The sequence below is a fragment of the Pantherophis guttatus genome, chromosome 18, assembly GCF_059756535.1.
Source record: "Pantherophis guttatus breed Tessera chromosome 18, ASM5975653v1, whole genome shotgun sequence".
Classification (NCBI taxonomy): Eukaryota; Metazoa; Chordata; class Lepidosauria; order Squamata; family Colubridae; genus Pantherophis; species Pantherophis guttatus.
This window is the reverse complement of record NC_142080.1, coordinates 11,351,095-11,365,288: the sequence shown is the minus strand read 5'-3', so window position 1 is coordinate 11,365,288 and position 14,194 is coordinate 11,351,095. Positions and strand designations below refer to the sequence as shown.

Genomic DNA, 14,194 nt, shown 5'->3' with positions numbered 1-14,194 from the left:
CAAGCCAAATCAATGGGGAAGCCAGATTCACTTAAGAAGCGGGTGACTGACTTTACAACTGCAGTGATTCACTTAACAACTGTGGCAAGAATGGCCGTAAAATGGAGCAAAACTCACTTAACCAATGTCTCACTTAACAACAGAAACTTTGGGCTCAATTGTGGTCATAAGTCGAGGACCACTTGTCTATGATTTTGTTCAAGCCCTAAAGCATTACAGGCAGTCCTCCACTTATGACTATCCATTTAAGGGCAGTCTGAAATTATGACGGTCTGGAAAAAAAAATGACTTATGACCTGTTCTCGAAGTTACGACCGTCGTACTACTCTGAAGGTTATACAATCATGATTTGGGTCCTTGGCAACCAGCGGGCAGCGTCCTGTGGCCACGAGGTCACAATTTGTGATCCTCCCACCAGGCTTCTGAGGAGCAAGTTAATTGGAGAAGTTGGATTCACTTTTAATGACCACATGATTCACTTAACAACCATCTGATTTGCTCCAAGAGTGCAGTGCACATGGTTGTATCATCCGATCTGGCCACGGAGTAACTGGCTTCGTGACCACGTTTATTTATTTATTTATTAAATAGATACGCTGCCCATCTTGCATCACTTGGTGGCTGAAATTCCAATCCCCCTTGTGGTCGCAAGGCGAGGACCAGCTGTATTTCCATTGTGCAGAATAGCATATCTCTAAAATTCTGCCTTGAGAGGAAAGCATTTCTGGTCCCGATTCAGATATCTTCAGAAACTTTAAAAATATAAATTATTGCAGTTCTAAAGACATGGATTCTCATTTCTCTAAAAACTGAGAACGCAAGTTGATATTATCAGCTCTGCAAAAGGCATTAAATCCCATTAAATCCCCTCCCATGAAAACGGAAAAGTCCAAAATTGGCCTTTGGGGACCCAAATTCCTGGGGGGGGTGAAGCAGGGGAGTTTCTCCTTCTACTTACGTCGCTTCGGTTGGAAGGCTGGCTGTAAATGACCTTCTTACTGGAACTTCTGGAAAAGATTGGAGAAGGGGGAGACGAGAGAATTAGGAAAATGTTTCTCAACCCTGGCAAATTTCCAGATGGGTGGACTTCAACTCCCAGAATTCCCTGTTCAGAATGCTTTAAGAGGGATGGACTTCAACTCCCAGAATTCCCTGTTCAGAATGTTTTAAGGATGGACTGCAACTCCCAGAATTCCCTGTTCAGAATGTTTTAAGGATGGACTGCAACTCCCAGAATTCCCTGTTCAGAATGCTTTAGGAGGGATGGACTTCAACTCCCAGAATTCCCTGTTCAGAATGCTTTAGGAGGGATGGACTGCAACTCCCAGAATTCCCTGTTCAGAATGCTTTAAGAAGGATGGACTGCAACTCCCAGAATTCCCTGTTCAGAATGTTTTAAGGATGGACTGCAACTCCCAGAATTCCCTGTTCAGAATGCTTTAGGAGGGATGGACTGCAACTCCCAGAATTCCCTGTTCAGAATGCTTTAAGAAGGATGGACTGCAACTCCCAGAATTCCCTGTTCAGAATGCTTTAAGACAGGTGGACTGCAACTCCCAGAATTCCCTGTTCAGAATGTTTTAAGGATGGACTGCAACTCCCAGAATTCCCTGTTCAGAATGCTTTAAGACAGGTGGACTGCAACTCCCAGAATTCCCTGTTCAGAATGCTTTAATACAGGTGGACTTCAACTCCCAGAATTCCCTGTTCAGAATGCTTTAAGAGGGATGGACTTCAACTCCCAGAATTCCCTGTTCAGAATGTTTTAAGGATGGACTGCAACTCCCAGAATTCCCTGTTCAGAATGCTTTAGGAGGGATGGACTGCAACTCCCAGAATTCCCTGTTCAGAATGCTTTAAGAAGGATGGACTGCAACTCCCAGAATTCCCTGTTCAGAATGTTTTAAGGATGGACTGCAACTCCCAGAATTCCCTGTTCAGAATGCTTTAGGAGGGATGGACTGCAACTCCCAGAATTCCCTGTTCAGAATGCTTTAAGAAGGATGGACTGCAACTCCCAGAATTCCCTGTTCAGAATGCTTTAAGACAGGTGGACTGCAACTCCCAGAATTCCCTGTTCAGAATGCTTTAATACAGGTGGACTTCAACTCCCAGAATTCCCTGTTCAGAATGCTTTAATACAGGTGGACTTCAACTCCCAGAATTCTCTGTTCAGAATGCTTTAGGGGGGATGGACTACAACTCCCAGAATTCCTTGGTCAGCACACTTTAAGTTGGGTGGATGTCAACTCCTACATGTCTTCTCCAATTAGAGAGTTCTGGAAATGGTCCATTGGAGGATTCTGGGAATTTATATCCCATAATTCCCAGGGGCTGAAAGCTGGGGAACACCGATTTATTGTTTGAATATTAATTTTGATTGTTTTTGTTTCATGGCTTTTCACTTACTGTACAGGTAGTCCTCCAGTTACAACCATAATAAGGCCTGGAAAATTGGTCACTAAGCAGTGCAGTCATTAAGCGAGACACAACACGCGACCTTCCTTGCCAACTTCTCCATCGACTTCACAAATGGCGTTCACAGCACTTCCAGGATGGTGCACCCGTCATAAATATAAGCACCCAAACGTCGTGGCCACGTTATAGCAAGGAAGTGCGAGAACCAGCTTCAAACGGTCAGTAAGCAAATGGTCGTAACTCAAGGACTACCTGTACTTTGCTTTTTTTTTTTAATGAACCAGGGTCTCCCACTTTTATCAGTGGAATAAAATCCTGTAAATCAGAGAGAAAGTGGCCAGGCCAGGATCAACTGTGCCCTTTCCTCATCCACCCTGAAAAGGGAACCTCACAGCAGGACTGGTGGTTACGCAGCAAAGAACGGTAGGCAGGAAGGAAGAAATGGCTACTCACGTTGTTCTTTCTGAAAAAGAAAAAAAAAGACAAATAATCAGTTAGTCAAGAAAGGAGGTGATTGTGTCTCTCTTGCATGGTTAGAAAGGGTCAAAGTCTATTTGTTCAGCCACCAAAATTTAAGTTCTCTTGGCTTTTTCTCCAACTGGATCAGCCCCCCAGGGACTCCCAGTTTTGGGGGCAAATTTGGCACTTCTAGAAAGAGTGGACTTCAGCTCCCAGAATTCCCCACCCAGAATAGTTTGAGTGGAGTTCAGGGAGTCCTCGACTTATGGCCATAAATGGAGCCCCAAATTTCCACTGCTAAGTGAGACGGTTGCTAGATGAATTTTGCCCTGTTTTAAGACGGTTCTGGCCACAGGTTAAGCGACTTTTGCTGCCGGCTTCTGATGAGCAAAGTGAATGAGGGACTCACTTAATGAGCAATGCACTTAACGACCGCAGTGGTTCACTTAACGACTGCAGTGGTTCACTTAACGACCGCAGTGATTCACTTAATGACCACAGTGGTTCACTTAATGGCGGCAGTGGTTCACTTAACAACTGCAGTGATTCATTTAACAACTGCAGTGATTCATTTAACAACTGCAGTGGTTCACTTAACAACCACAGTGATTCACTTAACGACAACAGTGGTTCACTTAATAGCAACAGTGGTTCACTTAACAACCACAATGATTCACTTAATGACCACAGTGGTTCACTTAACAACCAAATGATTCACTTAACAACTGCAATGGTTCACTTAATGACTGCAGTGATGCACTTAACAATCGTGGCAAAAGGTCCACTTAACAGCCGTCTTGCTTAGCAATGGAAATTCTGGTTCCAATTGTGGTCGTAAGTCGAACTAACTAAGACAATTTTGTTGGCTATTAAACTCCATCCCAGTTCCCAAATCTTAGAAAATCTGCTTTGGAGTCTTCATTCTCCTCCAATGCCCCCACAGCCTCGAAGGGCTGGGGTTATTAAAGAAACAAGATTAGAACCCACCCCCCACAAAATTAGGATTTTCCTGCTCTGTGAAAACAAGAAGGGTGCAACTTACTGCTAAAATAGCCCCGATTGTAAGCGAACCAAACGCCGAAAATGATCAGTCCCAGGATGATCAGGAGAACCACCACGGCCGCCACGATCCCACCTACGTTGAGTTTACCTGCAGAGCAATAAAAATTGTCAGAAAGATCAAATGCGTAATTTATGTATCAAGCTTTGCTTCTTTCAACCCTAAACACTTTTCAACTTGCCAATGAACTGCGGGGGGGAGGGAAGGGGGAAATCAAATGCTGAGAATGTGTGTGTGGACCGTGAGAGCCTGTGCAACCATCAAGGTCACCGCTGTAGGTGCTTGAGAAAGAGACGGACTGTTCCCATAACAAAAAGACGTCTCATAATTGGACAATGTGTGTTGTGGCCCGTCAGCGGCCTGTGCGGATTGTAGCTGATTCCGACAACGAGGAGGCTGGTGTGATGCTGCGCCAGCAGCCTGTGCAGCTGACGCTCGAGTCGGGCAGTGAGGAGGCTGGAGAAGATGTGGTGCCAGAGGCGGGGATTCAGCCAGGGCCTTCAGAACCTCCAGAAGCTCCCATAAGTGAAGAGGACAAAGAGGAGAAGCCTCTTCTCGATGCACGAGCTCACAGAGCTGCCAAAAGGCAGGAGTGGCTCCTCAGGAGGAGGTCTCCTCGAGAGTAAGGCTTGGGGATAATTGGCCACTCCCCTAGCCTATTTAAGGAGGAACACCGATTGCAGCAAGCTGTAGGGAACAACTTCAGTTCACTCTCCTTCGCGTCTGGATTCTCTGCAAAATTGCTTCTGGCCTTTCTGCCAACTCTAGTAAGACTGTGATTACCTTATCTTAGAATTCTGGTAGGCTGTTAAAGACAGTTTATTAACAGCTTTTGGTTGATAAAGACTAAGTTGTTTGAGTAAAATAAGCTTTGTATAGAGTTTGTGTGTGCTGCGTTCTTTGGGGTCCGTAGCTGGGGCAGAACAATGTGATCACTCAGGGGTGGGGGAGAAAGGGAAGCTGTTGTTAACTAAGCAAGTATTTGCGCGGGAAAAAACAGAGCTGGTTTTGATTCTTCAGTACCAAAACGGTGTATCCAATAAAGTTTTACTTTTGGGATTTTAAAAATCGCGAGAGTCTTCCCTTATTTTGGGTTCATTTGTTGGAGAGTTGACACTATGTTTCTATAAAGCAGAAAAAGACAACATGCTATTGATCAGTATTCACTCAGTCTTTGCCCAACTATGGCCAATAAAAGTGAATAAAATTAACACCCAGGAGCATAGTTTTGATGCCTTACTTCCCTTTTGTGTGCTTATCTCTGAGCATTCCAGATAGAATCCCATTTCAAGCAGAAGTAGTTTTCAAGGCAGTTCTTGACTTATGACCACAACTGAGCCCACAATTTCTGTTGCTGAGTGAGACAGTTGTTAAGTGACATTTGCTCCATTTTACGACTTTTCTTGCCATAGTTGTTAAGTGAATCACTGCACTTGTTAAGTGAGTAACCCGGTTGTTAAGCGAATCCGGCTTCCCCATTGTCTTTGCTTTGCAGGAAGGTCGCAAAAGGGGATCACGTGACCTTGGGTTACCGCAACCGTCATAAATATGAGTCAGTTGTCAAGCACCCAAATGTAAATCGAATGACCATGGCGATGCTGCAACGGTCGTAAGTGTGAAAAACGGTCATAAGTCACTTTTTTCAGTGTCTGATTTGTATTGAAATTTTAATTTATTCAAAGGAGGTTAAAATACAAAATGCCAAAATATTTTAAAAAGGAAATAAGAATTTTAAAAAAACCGCACAACAAAGATGACATTAAAAAGAAAAAATAATATGTCCATCACAAGTCCATGGGGATGCTCCAATGGTCATAAGTGTGAAAAATGGTCATAACGGTCACTAAGGGACTTCCTGTACTCTGTAAAATTAGGAATTTCCTACCAACCCCCTTGGCATTGATTGCAAAACACAATCGGACGGCCAGGGTCCAAAAGACGGCAGAAGGTGCCACCTGTTGTGGCCTGACTCGGACGATGAGGAGGATGGGGAGGAACTTGGGCCAATGCTGGAGTCTGGGGAAGGCTCCGATGGATGCTCTGTGTCGGAAGCAGAGATAGAGCCAGAGCCGCCCGACCTTTCCCAGCCACCGGAGAGGCAGCTGCCTTTGGAGGCTGAGATGAGTGAGGAGGAGGAACAGCTGGGGCCTGTTCCAGATGCACGTGTGCGCAGAGCAGATAGGAGAGGAGAACAACGGAGGACAAGGAGTCAACACGGGAAGCAAAGCACACGTGGGTGCTGAATGGCCCCTCCCTGGCTGGGGAATAAATAGAAGGAAAGGGGAGGGGTGGTCGTAGGAGACAACCGTTCGTATTTCTGGAGATTTTGCTCATTGTGTTTCGTGCATCAAAGGCTGCTTTTGCCAGAACTTAATTTGCAGCCTTTCGGCTGGGAGCTCATGCCCTGGCAATTATCGCAAGGAACTGATAAGGTCTGTTACTGCAGTTAACTTCTTGAAGGACTCTTGCCTGGACTTTTCGGTGGGTGAATGCCATTAATTACCTCTTGTGAATTAATTAATAAATTTATTTTTTAATAATAATAATAATAATAATAATAATAATAATAATAATAATAATAATAATAATAATTTTATTTATATACCGCCCTTCTCCCGAAGGACTTGGGGCAGTGTACAGCCAGAATTAAAACATAAATATACAGATATCATGGTTAAAATTAATTAAAATCATTAAATAGTTTTGGCCGAATTTTAAAACCCAAAATTAAAACCCAATTTAAAATCATTCGGTTAAGACAGCCCCGCCTGTCGGAACAGTAGGGTCTCGAGGCCACAGCGGAAGACCCGGAGGTCAGAGATGTTACGAATGTCCGGGGGCAATTCCTTCCAAAGGGCAGGAGTTCCGACAGAGAAGGCTCTCCTCCTGGGTGTCGCCAGCCGACATTGCTTGGCCGACGGTACGCTGAGGAGTCCCTCTCTGTGGGAGCGAACTGGTCAGTGGGAGGCTGTTGGTGGCAGAAGGCGGTCCCGTAGATACCTTGGCCCTATGGCATGGAGCGGGTTTTCGTGACAAGGAGTCTGTTTTTTGTTTCTGGCTAAGGCTGGGTCAGAATATCGCCCCAAAGAGCTGGTGCCCGCAGGAGAGATGCCAAGTGGCTTACTTACTGGTTTCCATGTGAATCACCTCCGACCTCTGGGGGGGCCCCACCTTGTTCTCGGCTTCGCAGGAATAGTCGCCAGCATCCAGGGCCGTGGCGGGCTCAAAGGCCTGAAAGAAAGAGGAAAGGAGCTAAATTCTCGACCAAGGACACACCTGTCTCCTCCTCCACAGGTTGAGCCAGCGTCCCTCTCTGGGATGCCCAGTTCTGCAGACATTGGAGGCAGGCGATGGGTGCGTGGGTGAAAAACCACAATGGCACTGCTCAAACACAACCAGTCCTCGGGTTAAGACCATCGGAACAGGAACAAGAACAAGAACAGAATAGAATTAGAACAGAAGAAAATAGAATTCAGAATAGAAATAGAATAGAAATAGATACAGAAGAGATTAGAATACAACTGTTGTGGTCCGCCAGCAGCCTGCGGAGCTGGCAGCGGAGTCGGACAGTGAGGAGGCTGGAGAGGACAATGGGCCAGTCCTGGAGTCTGAGGAAGGCCCGGATGAGGGCTCTGCGTCGGAGGCAGAGATGGGGCCAGGGCCATCGGGGAGTGATGCGCGGACTCCGGAGCCTCCAGAGGCTGACAGTGGAGAGGCAGAGGAACAGGGGGAGCCTGTTCCTAGTGGACGTATGAGAAGAGCTGCCAGAAGGCAAGAGCAGCTAAAGCAAAAGGGATGACTCGGGAGTAAGTCCAGGAGATGATTGGCCCCTCCCAGAAGGCTTAAAAGAGCAGCAAAGGCTCTTGGGCTCTTTGTAGGAAAGCAACATTGCTAAATCTGTTTCCAGTCAGTGTCTCTTGTTTCTGAAGTTCATGGAGCTTTGCCATGAAAGGCCTTTGGCAGGGTGCCAAAGAAGCTAAAGGTCTGTGATAAGCCCACAGGACTTATTCTGAAAGATTTGGTTTGCAATTAATTTGGACTAAGCTGGGAATGAAGTAATTCTCAGCTGTTATAATAAAATAGGTTTGTTTGGGACTAATTGTGTCTTGTAATGACTGAGTCTAGGTCACAACAACAGAATAGAATATAGAATAAGAACAGAAATGGAATAGAATAGAATAGAATACAGAATAGATCAGAATAGATCAGAATAGAATAGAATAAAATAGAAACAGAACATTGAATAGAAATAAAAAATAGAAAATAAATAGGATAGGATAGAATATAGAATAGAATTATAGAATAGAACAGAAACAGAAAACAGAATAAAATAGAAATGGAATGGAATGGAATAGAAATAGAATATAGAATAGATTAGAATAGAACAGAATAGAAAATAGAATAGAATTACTGTAGAATAGAATAAAAATAGAATATAGAGTAGAAATAAAAAACAGAAAATAGAATAGGATAGAATATAGAATAGAAATAGAAATTTTTATTTCGTGAAGTGTGAATTTTTCTCTGGTGCAAAAGCTTCCAGCATACATGCAGAGCAACAGAGTAATCATCATCATCATCATCATCATCATCATCATCATAGTAATAATGATACCAATAAGAGGGAGTGATAGAGAAGATGAGAAGAAGCATAATAATTCTACAGTCATACGACATGAGTAAATATACTCAGACATAGGACAATACTTTGAGGATTAGGTGTTCAGCAGAGTGATGGTACAAGGGGAAAAAACTGTCCCTGTAGGATATTTATTTAGCGTATTAGTCACATCCTATTTCAGTACCACAGGAGTAAAATGCAAAACACAGAATATAAAAATGTGGAATCTTAAAGGACACTTTGATATGTAAGCTGCAAATATAAATTCTGTTGCAGCCAGGAAATTGACGGGCTCTCCATTAGAGGATCTGTTTGGACACTCTGTTACTCTATGTTGGGTAGTTTGTTTTTTGACTTTAGGATATAACCCCTAGATACGAACACGTTGTCTATTACAAGTTGTTCTCAATCTTGCTACTTCCTCAGAACTGAAGAAGCTTCTTAGATGAGAGGCGAAACGTTTTCAAGGAAAAAATTAGGGAAGTCCAGTTGCCTTTTGGAAAAGCACACCAAGCACCCTACAGTCCTTCTCCTCACCCCTCTTTCTCCTCTTCCTCCTCTCTGCACACCCCACTCCCTTCTAGCGCTGATGATATTACCTATTTGGGTAATAAAACGTCTACAAGAAAACAGCCAAGCTCAGAGAGCACCAAGGACCCCTCAGTCCTCCTCCTCCTCTCTGTAAACCCCCTCCCCCTTGTAGCACTGATGGTGTTACCTATTTGGCTTTCAACAGATTATTTCAGTGTTGCAAATTTAAGGTGGCTGGACTTCAACTCCCAGAATTCCCCAGCCAGCATGCTTCCAGATGGGTGGACTTCCTCAGGGCAGCTTTGGGGGAATTCTGGGAGTTGAAGTCCAGCCACCTTAAAGTTGCAAGTCTGCGCATATTAAAGCTGAGTAACCCTGGTTTATTGTCCAACATGGTGTCTGCCAGGACTCATTGTTAAAGGGGGGGGGGGTCTTGTCTCCACCCCTCAGTGTGGCTGTGGTGCTCCTCGACAAAATATCCATCACATTCTGTCCATCAAGAGCTTAAAGGTAAAGGTTCCCCTGGCACATATGTGCTGGTCGTTCCCGACTCTAGGGGGCGGTGCTCATCTCCGTTTCAAAGCCGAAGAGCCAGCGCTGTCCGAAGGCGTCTCCGTGGTCATGTGGCCGGCATGACTCAACGCCAAAGGCGCACAGAACGCTGTTCCCTTCCCGCCAAAGGTGGTCCCTGTTTTTTCTACTTGCATTTTTTACCTGCTTTCGAACTGCTAGGTTGGCAGAAGCTGGGACAAGTCACGGGAGCTCACCCCGTTACGCGGCACTAGGGATTCGAACCGCCGAACTGCCGACCTTTCGATCGACAAGCTCAGCATCTTAGCCACTGAGCCACCGCGTCCCTTTGATCAAGAGCTTACACCGGCCCGATGCCTGATATTTTTTCAACATAGACCACTCTGTCCTTGAATGGTTGAGTGGACTGGACATTAACATTTGAACGATTGTAAGTCCATGTATTTGCCATACGCTAAATAATAAAAAATAAAAAATTGTCTCCTTACCCGTGAATGTAAGCTACCCCACCCCACCCATGCCAAGTGCCCGGTGGAAGTGGGGCATCCTGCTTGCAGCCCCCTCCCCCCCTGTAATAAACACAGCTTATAGTCGGTAACATAGGAGCATACCAGCACGCCTGTGTCCGAATCGATGGTGTAGGACGAATTCTTGAAGATGGTGCTGGTTTTGGGATCCGGGGGCATCTGGATGTTGTCCTTGAACCATTTGAAAGTCGGCCGGGGGTTGGCGTCTGTCTCCTCACATCTCAAGACCACCTTGTTTCCAATGGTCACCACCGAAGGGACGTGGGCGGTGGGCTTGGCGGCCGGCACTGCCCAAGAATAGAGAGGGAGGGCTCACAGGTTAGGAGGCCAATTTGGATGGCAGGAGGTGCCACGCGCACAAAATGGCTGCCGTGGGAAAGTTATACAGGCAATCCTCGACTTACGACAGGTTTCCCACTCCCCAAACCAGGTTTCAAAGTCTTAATGTCCAGCCCACACTCCCCACTGGCAGTCATGGGACCTCAAATCATCCGTTTGCAGTGTGGAACTGGGGTTTACTTCCGGTTTGTGGCAAAAGCCTGGATAGCTCAGCAGACTAATGCATTGTAATTTAACTCCAGCTGCCTGCAATTACTGCAAGTTCAAATCTCACCAGGCTCAAGGTTGACTCAGCCTTCCATCCTTTCTAAGGTAGGTGAAATGAGGACCCAGTTTGTGGGGGCAATAAGCTGACTTTGTGTAAATATACAAAAGTATGAAGGCTATTGCTTAACGCATTGTAAGCCACCCTGAGTCTCCGGAGAAGGGCGGCATATAAATAAAAAAAAAAAGCCGCCACATAGCAAAACAATGGGTTCAGTTAATGACCACGGCCTTCACTGTACAACTGCCACGTTTGCTGAATGACTGCCACAAAGAAGGTCATAAAATTGGGACAGGTCAGAATTGGAAGGGACTTTGGCAATCTTCTACTCCAAGCCTCTATTCCAGGCAGGGAACCTTGTACCGTTCTGGAGAAATGTTGGTCCAATCTCTTCTTAAATGCCTCCTGTGATGAAGCACCTACAACTTCTGGTGGCAAGCTGTTCCACTGATTAATTGTCCTCACTGTGAGGAAATTTCTCTTTAATTCCAGTGTTGCTTCTCTCTCTGATGAGTTTCCATGCATTGTTTCTTGTTCTGCCTTCTGGTGCTTTGGAAAAAGGCTCACTCCCTCTTCTTTGTGGCAGCCCTTCAAATATTGGAACACTGCTATCATGTCACCTCTAGTCCTTCTTTTCACTAGACTACTAGGAATAGCCATAGCACTTAAGACTTATATACCGCTTTATAATGCTTTTACAGCCCTCTCTAAGCGGTTTATAGAATCAGCCTCTTGCCCACAACAATCTGGGTCCTCATTTTACACACCTCGGAAGGATGGAAGGCCGAGTCAACTTTAGAAGGAAGGAAGGAAGGAAGGAAGGAAGGAAGGAAGGAAGGAAGGAAGGAAGGAAGGAGAATAGCAATAGCCCTCCAGCCCTCTCTAAGCGGTTTACAGAGTCAGCCTCTTGCCCCCAACAATCTGGGTCTTCATTTTACCCACCTTGGAAGGATGGAAGGCTGAGTCAACCTTTAGGAAGGAAGGAAGGAAGGAAGGAAGGAAGGAAGGAAGGAAGGAAGGAAGGAAGGAAGGAAGGAAGGAAAATAGCAATAGCCCTCCAGCCCTCTCTAAGCGGTTTACAGAGTCAGCCTCTTGCCCCCAATAATCTGGGTCCTCATTTTACCCACCTCGGAAGGACGGAAGGCTGAGTCAACCTTTAGGAAGGAAGGAAGGAAGGAAGGAAGGAAGGAAGGAAGGAAGGAAGGAAGGAAGGAAGGAAGGAAGGAAAATAGCAATAGCCCTCCAGCCCTCTCTAAGCGGTTTACAGAGTCAGCCTCTCATCCCCAACAATTTGGGTCCTCATTTTACCCACCTCAAAAGGATGGAAGGCTGAGTCAACCTTTAGGAGGAAGGAAGGAAGGAAGGAAGGAAGGAAGGAAGGAAGGAAGGAAGGAAGGAAGGAAGGAAGGATGGAAGGAAGGAAGGCTGAGTTAACCTTTAGGAAGGGAGGGAGGGAGGGAGGGAGAAATGAAGGAGGGAGGGAGGGAGGGAGGGAGGGAGGGAGGGAGGGAGGGAGGAAGGAAGGAAGGAAGGAAGGAAGGAAGGAAGGAAGGAAGGAAGGAAGGAAAATAGCAATAGCCCTCCAGCCCTCTCTAAGAGGTTTACAGAGTCAGTCACTTGCCCCCAACAATCTGGGTCCTCATTTTACCCACCTCGGAAGGATGGAAGGCCAAGTCAACCTTTAGGAAGAAAGAAGGAAAGAAAGAAGGAAGGAAGATAGCAATAGCTCTTAGACTTATATCCCTCTTCACAGTGCTTTGCAGCTCTCTCTGAGAGGTGTAGAGAGTCAGCCTCTCACCCCCAACAATCTGGGTCCTCATTTTACCCACCTCAGAAGGACGGAAAGCTGAGTCAACCCTGAGCCTGGTGAGATTCAAACTGCTAAATCGCCGGTAGCCGGCAGTCAGCAGAAGTAGCCTGCAGTACTGCACTCTCACCACTGCGCCACCACGGCTCTTACTAGACTTGATGCCAACTCTTCAGTTTTCAGGCTAAAGACTTTGCATCATAAAGATCCCCACAGGATATTTTGCACAGCTGAAACGATCCGTTGGCCCAACTCGAGAATGCCCCGGGAGTGGAAGCGGTACCTTGCACAATCAGCTTCACTTCCGACTGCGCGAAAGATTGTCCGAGGACTTCGCAAATGTACGTGCCCGAGTCTTTGCGGGTCACCGACTTGAGATGGATCTCATATGGGGTGAACGTGGCCCGATCCTTGTAGTTATCTGAAGAAAGACGCACCAGAGAGAGAAATTCAGTGATGTCTGAACTTATAAAATGATTCTCTTTTTTTCCCTCCCCCAGGTTTTTTATTTTATATTATTTATACATATCAATGCGTGAACAGTGTGATACCTGGGTAACATACATTTTAATACAAATAGACATAATATTATTACCAGTGGTGAAATCCTCCGCCAGTCGACACTGGTTTACTCATGCGCACTTCACACCAAACACATGATTTTGGATTTCCTGCTTTTTTTTTTTTTTACTTTTTAAAGCATTTTTAAATACCGGTTCCAGAGAGCCGGTAGTAAAAAAATGCTTAAAAAGTAAAAAAAAAGTTCGAAGATCAGCTGAGCGACGTGCGATCGTGGGAACTTTTTTTTTTACTTTTTAAAGCATTTTTAACTAAAATTTTTTACTTTATCGATTCCGGAGAACCGGTAGTAAAAAAAAATGCTTAAAAAGCAAAAAAAAAAAAAGTTCTGAAGATCAGCTGAGTGACAGGCAATCGTCGGAACTTTTTTTTTTTTTTTTACTTTTTAAAGCATTTTTAACTATCGGTTCCGGGGAACCAGAAGTAAAAAAAATGCTTAAAAAGTAAAAAAAAAAAAAGTTTTGAAGATCAGCTGAGCGACAGGCGATCGTTGGAACTTTTTAAAAAACTTTTAAAAGCATATTTTTACTACCGGTTCAGGCAAACTGGCTCGAACCGGTAGCATTTCACCCCCGATTGTTACTCATAGTTTTTACATTTCATTTTCATTGTTTCATATTGTTTCAACATACCTAAGACTGCCACCTTTCAATTTCTAGACCTCCCTCTTATTATTACATATATCTTGTTATATTAATATATATATATATATATATATATATATACACACACACACACACACACACACACACACATATATATATATACATATATATATATACACTATTATTCCCCTCTTATTTCTATCTCTTTCACCTGCTTTGTTATTCATATTTCCCTTATTTAGCTCTTCACATCTATTTATATTAAAGTTTCATCCTTCATTCTTTCATTGTTCAGTGTTTCGATGTGCGCTTCTAGTACCAATCACAAACATTTAAACATACAGAGCAGTGGTGGTGAACCTCACGTGCCACCCGCAGTAATGCGCAGCTCCTCCCCATGCGCTGCGTGCACAACTGCACCATCTGTGTATGCGTGCAGCTTTTGTGCATGT

The 14,194-nt window shown here is 44.8% G+C and overlaps 1 protein-coding gene across 2 annotated transcripts in view; it reads right to left on the bottom strand.

The window, feature by feature from the left end:
- The window catches only part of F11R (F11 receptor), a 44,974-nt gene that overhangs the window by 3,549 nt on the left and 27,231 nt on the right, over positions 1-14,194 (bottom strand). Inside the window, exons 3-7 of one of the 2 annotated variants that reach the window (XM_087881272.1) lie at positions 12,842-12,979; positions 10,232-10,434; positions 7,066-7,168; positions 3,913-4,027; positions 959-1,007 (exon numbers count right to left, since the gene is read on the bottom strand). In XM_087881272.1, coding sequence (XP_087737398.1) covers positions 959-1,007; positions 3,913-4,027; positions 7,066-7,168; positions 10,232-10,434; positions 12,842-12,979 — 608 coding nt within the window. Of the gene's footprint in view, positions 1-958; positions 1,008-3,860; positions 4,028-7,065; positions 7,169-10,231; positions 10,435-12,841; positions 12,980-14,194 lie in introns of those variants that run through there. The other variant, XM_034404957.3, reaches the window with a different exon arrangement.